The 9482-nt window shown below is 54.2% G+C and overlaps 1 protein-coding gene across 1 annotated transcript; it reads left to right on the top strand.

Annotated features, from left to right (window-relative positions):
- Positions 1 to 425: 425 nt before the first annotated feature.
- Positions 426 to 9482, top strand: RAB43 (RAB43, member RAS oncogene family; the record flags this gene model as incomplete). The annotated part of the gene is made up of 3 exons (XM_080718115.1): positions 426 to 623; positions 8376 to 8559; positions 9232 to 9482. 3 exons carry the CDS (start codon positions 426 to 428, stop codon positions 9480 to 9482), a joined length of 633 nt encoding a protein of 210 aa, XP_080574241.1.

A 9482-nucleotide genomic window follows, 5' to 3' on the forward strand; every position in this document is an offset into this window, starting at 1 on the left:
CGGGCGCCCTCGCGGCCGTGGGCGGGGCGGTGGGCGGGGCGGGGCGTGTCCTCGGCGGGCGGGGCCCGGGCGCCCTCGCGGCCGTGGGCGGGGCGGTGGGCGTGTCCGGGGCGTGTCCTCGGCGGGCTGGCCTGCGCGCCCTCGCGGCCGTGGGCGGGGCGGTGGGCGGGGCGTGTCCTCGGCGGGCGGGGCCCGGGCGCCCTCGCGGCCGTGGGCGGGGCGGTGGGCGTGTCCGGGGCGTGTCCTCGGCGGGCTGGCCTGGGCGCCTGGCGCGGGCCGGGCTCGGCGGCGGCCCGGGCTGGGGGCGGGCGGGCGTCCTCGGAGGCGCTCCGCTCCCTCGGCTGTCGCGGCTCCGGGCGGGCGGCCGGCGGGCTGCGGCGCTCGGGCTCGGGCCGCGGCCTGCCTGCGTGCGGCGGCGGGCGGCCATGGCGGGGCCGGGCCCGGGGGACGCGGACGAGCAGTACGACTTCCTGTTCAAGCTGGTGCTGGTGGGCGACGCGAGCGTGGGCAAGACGTGCGTGGTGCAGCGCTTCAAGACCGGCGCGTTCGCCGAGCGCCAGGGCAGCACGATCGGCGTGGACTTCACCATGAAGACGCTGGAGGTGCAGGGCCAGCGGGTCAAGGTGCGCGGCCGCTTTGTCCGCGGTCCGGGCGGGCCGCCGGCCACGCCCCTGCGGCCGGGCCGGGTGGACACTGGACCCTGGACACGGGCGGACGGGGAGGCCGGGCCGGGTGGACCCTGGACACGGGCGGACGGGGAGGCCGGCGCCCTGGGGTGGCCTCAGGAGTAACGTTTGCCCGAGTGAGATGAAACCCTTTATTTGGGGCGGGGGTCACTGGCGACTCTGATGGTCACTGGCCCACCCCTGAGCGCCCCTTGCCGTCCTTCTTAGTGTTGTTTGGACACGGGCCCAGGCAGCCGAGCGTGAGCTGCGTGGGCTCGCGAAGTGCCCGGGGCCGGCCTCCGGCCTCTGCTCCGAGGGCCTCCGCGGCCAGCCTCGGCCTCGAAGTCCACCGTGGGGCGGAGAGCTGCGCCTCCTTTGCGGGCACTCCCCGCCGAGCGCCCAGACCTTTGGGTTTTCTTTTTCTTTCTTTCTTTTTTTTAATCTGGTCCGGCCCAACTGCTGAGGCTGGCCTCCAACCTGTGACCCTCCTGCCTCAGCCTCCCAAGCGCTGGGATTCCGGGCCGGTGCCGCCGGGTGCCTGGCTTCTTTCTGTTTTCAAGAAGTGGAGCCAGGGGGATGGGTGTCATCTGACCCCTGCTTCTGCCGCGGCTCTGCCCCTCTGGGTGTTTCTTATTGTTGCCCTTGGCTAGGATACTCGGCTCTTTGTCTCTGTTTGGTGAAATTGGGATAATTCCTGGGTGTAGCCTCCCTCTGGCCCCTCCGTGGGAGAAAAAGTAAGTCAGCAGCCTGTGTGCCCCCAGCGTCTCCAGAGCAGATGTGACTGGGCAGATGCCTGCCCAAGAGGGGTGTTTTTCTTTTTTCTTTTGAGTTTCACCGTTTTGGGGTCTCCACAGAGTAGAGGAGCAAGGTTCCCATGGGCAGCTTTGAGTCCCGTGGGGCACTGCTCTCCGAGCAGGTGGCAGAGGAAAGCCTGGCATGGGTGAGCTGTGTTCAGGCTGTTTTTGCCCCTTAGCGATGCCCACAGCCACACTGAAACAGAGGCTTCAGCCAGGCCGTGTGCAGCCCGGAATCCCAGCACTTGGAGGCTGAGACAGGAGGATCGCAGGATTGGGGATTGGCTCAGCAACTTAGGGTCTGTTTCAAAAAAAAAAAATTGTCCCATCAATTAAAAATAGGGCTGGGGAGTGTAGTTCGGAGGTAGCCCCTGGGTTACTGCAAAAAAGTAATAATAATAAAATAAAATAAGTCAGGAGTGGTGTGTGGGGACCCTCAGCAACTTGGTGACCCTGTCGTAAAACTAAAAGTGAAATAGAGACAGGTGTGGCGGGCGCGCTTGTCATCTCAGCGCTCGGGTGGCTGAGACGGGAGGATCGCGCGGGTTCGAAGCCAGCCTCAGCTACTGAGTGAGGCTCTCAGCAACTTAGTGAGACCCTGTTTCCAAATAAAATAATAAAATTGGTCTGGGAGCATAGCTTGAAGGTAGAAGGCCCCTGGGTTTCATCCTCAATACCACAAAAAAAAAGAAAAAAAAGAAAGAAAGAAAGAAAAGAAGTAGAGCTGGGAGTGTAGTACAGAGATAAAATATGCCCTGGGTTCAATTTACACACACACACGCACACGCACACACACGCACACACACACACACACACACGCACGGCATAGTCCACACACACACACGCGCGCGCACACACACACACACACACACACACACACACACACGGCCGTAGTCCTTGCAGGCCGTTGACCTGTCCCTGCAGCGTTTTGGTGGCCCTGTGGTGACGTGGTCAGGGAGGGGCAGTGCTTCTGTTTACCTGTCTAGATAACAACCTGTGGGCCCGGGAGGGCCAGCGGGCTGTGTACAGGTTGTGCAATGCAGGGCAGGTGGACTGTTATTTCTTTTCTTTTCTTTTCTTTTTCTTTTTTTTTTTTTTTTGGTGCTGGGGATTGAACCGATAGGTGTTCTGAGCTACACCCTCAGTTCCTCTTCTTTTAAAATTTTTGAAACAGGGTCTCCTTAAATTGCTGATGGTGGCCTTGAACTTGTGACTCTTGAGTCAGCCTCCCAAGGGCTAGGATTACTGGCGGGGACCACCACACCCACACCCTGGTTGGTTGGTTGGTTGGTTTTTATGGTACTGGAGCTTGACTCCAGGGGCCTCCTCCCTCTGAGCTACACCCCCAGCCCTGCTTTTTATTTTTTATTTTGAAACTTGTCTCACTAAGGTGCAGAGGGCCTCGCTTAGTAGCCGAGGCTGGCTGGGAACCTGTGACCCTTCTCTCTCAGCCTCCCAAGTGCTGGGATTAAAAACTGTGCCAGCATGTTCCGCTTGCTTATTATTACTGTTTCTTAAACTGGGGATGGAACCCAGGGGCATTCTACCTCCAAGCAACACCGCCAGCCCGATTTTTGATTCTTTGTTTGGAAACAGAGCCTCGCTGAGTCGCAGAGGGCCTGAGTAGCCGAGGCTGGCCGCGAACCTGCGCGATCCCCCTGTCTCAGCCTCCCAAAGGCTGGGGTTGCAAGCGTGCGCCGCCACGCCCCGCTTGTGTGTTGTGAAACAGGGTCTCACTGAGTTTCCCAGTTTCACACCGAGCTGTTGAGGCTGTGATCACACAGGCGTGTGCTACCACAGCCAGCGCTGTTTCTTAGAATCCAGTTGTTTGGGGTGGAAAAGCCTTTGGCAGCGATTTATGTCCTGGTCTTACAGTCAAGGCCATCTGAAGGCCAGCCCAGCCCCCGTGGCAGCTGGAGTTAGCCTGAGCAGCCGCAGAAGTGTGTGTGTGTGTGTGTGTCTGTCTGTCTTTCTGTCTGTCTGCGTGTGATATGCTGGGATTGAACACAGGGGAACCATTTCTATTTTTTTTTTTAGGTACTGGGGATGGAGACCCAGGGCATTCTACCTCTAAGCTACATCCCCAGCCCTACTTTTTATTTATTTTTTATTGTTTATTTTTTATTGTGTGTGTGTGTGTGTGTGTGTGTGTGTGTGTGTGTGTGTGTGTGTGGTATTAGGGGTGGAACCCAGGGCATTCTACCTCCAAGCTATTCCCCCAGCCCTACTCTTTATTCCTTTTTTTTTTTTTGTGTGTGTGTGTGTGTGTGTGGGTCTGGGGATCAAACTCAGGGTCATTCAACCTCCGAGCTATACCCCCTGCCCTATTTCTTATTCTTTATTTTGAAACAGGGTCTCACTGAGTTGCATGCAGAAGGCCTCACTAAGTAGCTGAGGCTGTCTGTGAACTGTGGTCCTCCAGTCTCAGCCTCCCAAATGCTGGGATTACAAGCGTGCGCCACCACACCCGGCTTCTCTTTATTCTTTATTTTGAAACCGAATCTCACTGAGTTGCAAAGGACCTCACTAAGTAGCTGAGGCTGTCTGTGAACCACAGTCCTCTTCTCTCAGCCTTCTAAGTGGCTGAGATTACAAGCCTGTGTTACCACGCCCGGCTTATTTTTTATTCTTTATTTTGAAACAGGGTCTCACTAAGTTGCAGAGGGCCTCACTAAGTACCTGATGCTGGCTGGGAACCTGAGATCTTTCTGTCTCTGCCACCCAGGTACTGGGATTACAAGGATACGCCGCCACACCCAGCTACTATTTCATGTTTTATTTGGAAACAAGTTCTCGCTAGGTTGCCGAGGGTCTGGCTAAGTTGCTGAAGCTGGCCTCAGAGCTGTGATCCTCCTGTCTCAGCCTCCGGAGTACAGGGTTTATAGGTGTGCGCCACCAGTCTGGCTGCCCTCTGTCCTTTAAACATGCTAAGATTGTTCCTGCCTCAGGACCTTTGCACCTGTTCCACCTCCCATCTCAGTCCTCCTGTAACTGCTGTGTCATCATGGGGGTCTGGGGGTGCCACCTCCCCAGAGAGCCCTTTTGTGCCTCCCAGACCATCCTTCCAGTGACCTCTGGTGGATGTACAATTACTTGTTTTGTTTTTCTGTTCCTGCAGAAGTTAAGTTCCCTCAAGGCACAGAGGCCCGGCCGGGTGTGGTGGGGCACACTGTGATCCTAGTACTTGGGAGGCTGAGACAGGAGGCTTGTAGTTCACAGGCAGCCTCAGCTACTTAGTGAGGCCCGCCACAACTTAGGGAGACCTTGTTTCAAAATAAAGGTTAAGGTGGTGCCAGGGCTGGCGGCGCACACTTGTCATCCCAGCATTCGGGAGGCTGAGACCGGAGGATCGGGGTTCACGGCCAGCCTCAGCTACTCAGTGAGGCCCTCGGCAACTCAGTGAGACCCGGTTTCAAAATTAAGAATAAAAAATCTGCTGGGGGTGTAGCTCAGAGGTAGAATGCCCCCTAGGTTCCATCCCTAGTACTGCAATAAATAAATAAATAATAAAATATAGTGCTTGGGGGTGTAGCTCGGAGGTAGAATGCCCTTAGAGTCCATCCCTAGTACTGCAAGAAAGAAAGGTAGGTAGGTAGGTAGAAGGAAGGAAGGAAGGAAGGAAGGAAGGAAGGAAGGAAGGAGAAAGAATAAAAAATTGGGCTGAAGGTGTAGCTCGGTGGTAGAATGCCCCTGGGTTCAATCCCCAGTACTGGGGGGGGGGGGGAACACAAAAAATCCAGCGGCAGGTACATGGTGTCAATACACACCTGTCCATTGGTTCCTTTGCATTTATTTACTTTTGATACTGGAGGTTGAAGCATGGAAATTTTACCTTTTTTATGTGTGTGGTAATGGGGATGGAACCCAGGGGCACTCTACCCCCTAGCTACACCCCCAGCTCTATTTTTTATTTTATTTTATTTTATTTTATTTTATTTTATTTTATTTTATTTTTTGGTACTGAGGATGGAACCCAAGGGCCTTTATTTGGAAACAGGGTCTCACTAAGTTGCTGAAAGCTTCACTCAGTAGCTGAGGCTGGCTTCGAACCCGCGCGATCCTCCTGTCTCAGCCTCCCAAGCGCGGGGATGACAGGCGTGCGCCACCACGCCCGGCTAGTTTTCGGAGTTTCAAGAGCCATGATCTTGGGGTTGGGAGGTAGCTTAGTTGATTGTGTTTAGCATGTTCGTGGCCCTGCGTTCAGTCCCCAGCACTTGCTCCCCCCATACACAGAGTATTTTGCCTCAAGGTGCTGGTTGTATATCTCAGAGAGAGTTCGCTGAGCGTGCTCAGGCCTAGTTTCCATTTTCAGCAGCTGGAGAAAAAGAAAAAAAAGAGCCATGGCCTTGAGCTGATCTTTACGTTCGAGCGGAGAGCAAGCTGAAGGCACTTACGGGAAGGGGGAGCTTGCCGAGTGTGGTGGCTGGCGCAGGCCTGTGAGCCCAGTCCTCGGAAGGAAGGCTGAGGCAGGAGGATCACAGGTTCGAGGACAGTCTCAGCAAACAGGTGCTCGTTAACGTTGGGAACCCTGCTTCAAAATGAAAATAAAGGAAAGGAAGAACTAGCCAGGTATGGTGGCACACGCCTGTCATCCCAGTACTAGGGAGGCTGATACAGCAGGATCGCAGGCTCACAGTCCACCTCAGCAACTTAGACCCTGTTTACAATTGAAAAATAAATAAAATAGAACTGAGGGCATAGCCCAGGGGTAGGAGATCCCTGGGTTCCACCCCCAGTAACCCCTACAGAAATAAATACATACAAAGGGCTGGGGATGCTCAAAGGTACAACATTTCGGGTTCACTGCTCAGTACCAGGATAAAGAGGCAGATGAGGGAGTCTGTGTTCTCTGGGGGCTCACCTATGTTTGGGTAAAAGAATGTATAAAAACATTCCTAAGCTGCGTGTGGTGGTGCACGTATGTAATCCCAGTACTTGGGAGGCTGAAATAGGAGGCTCAAAGGTTCAAGGCCAGCCTTAGCTACTTAGTGAAGCCCCTCTGCAACTTAGTGAGGTCCTGTTTCAAAATAAAGAATAAAGAGCCAGGCGTGGTGGCGCACGCTTGTAATCCCAGTACTCAGAAGACTGAGACAGGAGGATCGCGCAGGTTCGAAGCCAGCCCCAGCTATTTAGTGAGGCTCTCCGCAGCTTGGTGAGACCCTGTTTTCAAATAAAATATGAAATAGGTCTGGGAGTGTAGCCTGGAGGTAGAAAACCCCTAGGTTCCATCTGCAGTACCACAAAACAAAACAAAGAATAAAAAATAGTGCTGAGGGTGTAATTCGGAGGTAGAATGCCCCAGGATTCCGTCCCCAATACCACAGAAAGAGAAAAAAAATAGTGATGGGGATGTAGCTGGAGGTAGAATGCCCCTGGTTCAATCCCCAGTAGAGCAAAAAACCAAAAAAACTTAGTGGCCCCGTGTAATGTGCACGCATGTAATCTCAGTGCTTGGGAGGCTGAGACAGGAGAATTGCAAGTTCGCACCAGCCTCAGCTACTTAATGAGACGTCTTGTCCATACCCGCTGCATCCCCAAGCGCCATGAAAAGTCGCCCAGGAATGGACTTGGCTTAGCCTGGCCATTTCTGCTATTGTTCGTTTATTTATTTATTTGTTTATTTATTTATTTATTATTTTTTCTTTTGCAGGTCTGGGAATGGAACCCAGGGGCATTCGACCTCCGATCTACACCCCCTGCCCTATATTTTATTCTCTTATTTTGAAACCAGGTCTGACTGAGTTGGGGAGGGCCTCACTAAGTAGCCGAGGCTGTCCGCCAACCGCGATCCTCCGGCCTCAGCCTCCCGAGTGCTGGGATGACGAGCGTGCGCCACCACGCTGGCTTTCTGCTTTTGTTCTGACAGCTAACTTTTCCAGTGTTCTTTTCTAATTTTAAGAAGCCAGGAGGCTGAGACCGGAGGATCACGGTTCGCAGACAGCCTCAGCTACTTAGGCCCTCTGCAACTTAGTGAGACCCTGTTTCAAAATAGAGAATAAAAAATAGGCAGGGGGTGTGTAGCTGGGAGGTCGCATGCCCCTGGGTTCCATTCCCAGACTTGCAAAAATAAAAGCCAGGAACCGGGCGTGGTGGTGCACGCTTGTAATCCCCGCGCTTGGGAGGCGGAGACAGGAGGATCGCGCAGGTTCGAAGCCAGCCTCAGCTACTTAGTGAGGCTCTCAGCAACTTGGTGAGACCCTGTTTCCAAATAAAGTATAAAATAGGTCTGGGAGTATAGCCCGGAGGTAGAAAGCCCCTGGGTTCCTCCCCAGTACCACCAAAAAAAAAAAAAAAAAAAAAAAATTTAACCAAAATAAAAGCCAGGAAGCCAGGCATGATAGCATATGCTTATAATCCCAGTACTAAGGAGGCTGAGAAAGGAAGATCCCAAAATTGAGGCCAGCCTCAGCAACTTAAGCGAGACCTTTCAAAATAAAAAATCAAGCCAGGCATGATGTTGCATGCTTGTAATCCCAGCGTTCAGGAGGCTGAAACAGGAGGATTGCGGTTCGCAGAAGGCCTCAGCTACTACTTAGTGAGACCTTGTTTCAAAATAAAGAATACAAAAATAGACTAGGGGTGTAGCTCGGAGGTAGAATGCCCCTGAGTTCCATGCCCAGTACTGCAAAAAAAAAAGAATAATAAATTTAAAAAATAAAAATAAAAGGGAGCCAGAAGCCAGGCTTGGCGGCGCACACTTGTCATCCCAGCATTCGAGAGGCTGAGACCGGAGGATCTCAGTTCACGGACAGCCTCAGCTACTTAGGCCCTCCACAACTCAGTGAGACCCGGTTTCAAAATAAAGAATCAAAAATAGGGCAGGGGGTGGAGCTCGGTAGAATGACCCTGGGTTCCATCCCCAGACCCGCAAAAAAAAAAAGGAGCCGGGTGTAGTGGCGCACGGTTCTTTCTTTAGCTGCAGATCTGGGACACGGCCGGCCAGGAGCGGTTCCGAACCATCACCCAGAGCTACTACCGCAGTGCCAACGGGGCCATCCTGGCGTACGACATCACCAAAAGGAGCTCCTTCCTGTCGGTGCCTCACTGGATTGAGGACGTGCGGAAGTACGCAGGCGCCAACATCGTCCAGCTGCTGATTGGTGAGCAGGCGGGACCACGGGCTCTCCTCTCTCCTCTTGTTGCCTCTTCGGTATTTTATTTATTTTTTGGTAGTGGGGACTTGATTCTACCTCCAAGCTACACCTCCTGCCCTTTTTTTTCTTTCCTTTATTTTGAAACGGTCTCACTGAGTAGCTGAGGCTGTCCACGAACCTGTGATCCTCCAGGTCTCAGCCTCCCGAATGCTGGGATTACAAGCGTGCGCCACCGCGCCCGGCTCCCCCCAGCCCTTTTTCTTTATAACATTTTATTTATTTATTTATTTATTCCAAGGGCTTTCCTACCTCCAGGCTCTACTCCCAGACCCATTTTATACTTTATTTGGAAACAGGGTCTCACTAAGTTGCCGAGAGCCTCACTAAGTAGCCGAGGCTGGCTTCGAACCTGTGCGATCCTCCTGTCTCCGCCTCCCGAGCGCGGGGATGACAGGCGTGCGCCCCCACGCCCGGCTCAGCATTTTTATCCTGAAGTAGGGTCTCACAGTTGCTGTGTTCTCTTTAAGTTACTGAGGCTCGTCTCCAACCTGCGCCTCCTGCCTCAGCCTCCCCGTGCGCGAGTGTATGGCTCCGCCCTGGTGCCGGCGCCTTGCTCTGGGCTGAGTCCTGCCGGGCTGGCTGGCTCACCACCCTGCTCTGGACTTTCTCTGTCTCCAGGAAACAAGTCGGACCTGGACGAGCTGCGGGAGGTGCCGCTGGCAGAGGCCCAGAGCCTGGCCGAGCACTATGACATCCTGTGTGCTTTAGAGACGTCCGCCAAGGACTCCAGCAACGTGGACGAGGCCTTCCTGCGGGTGGCCAGCGAGCTCATCCTGCGCCACGGCGGCCACCTGTTCCGGGAGAAGAGCACAGACCACATCCAGCTGGACAGCAGGGGCGTCGGCGAGGGCTGGGGCTGCGGGTGCTGA

The sequence above is a fragment of the Muscardinus avellanarius genome, assembly GCF_963383645.1.
Source record: "Muscardinus avellanarius genome assembly, chromosome: 22".
Taxonomy (NCBI): Eukaryota; Metazoa; Chordata; class Mammalia; order Rodentia; family Gliridae; genus Muscardinus; species Muscardinus avellanarius.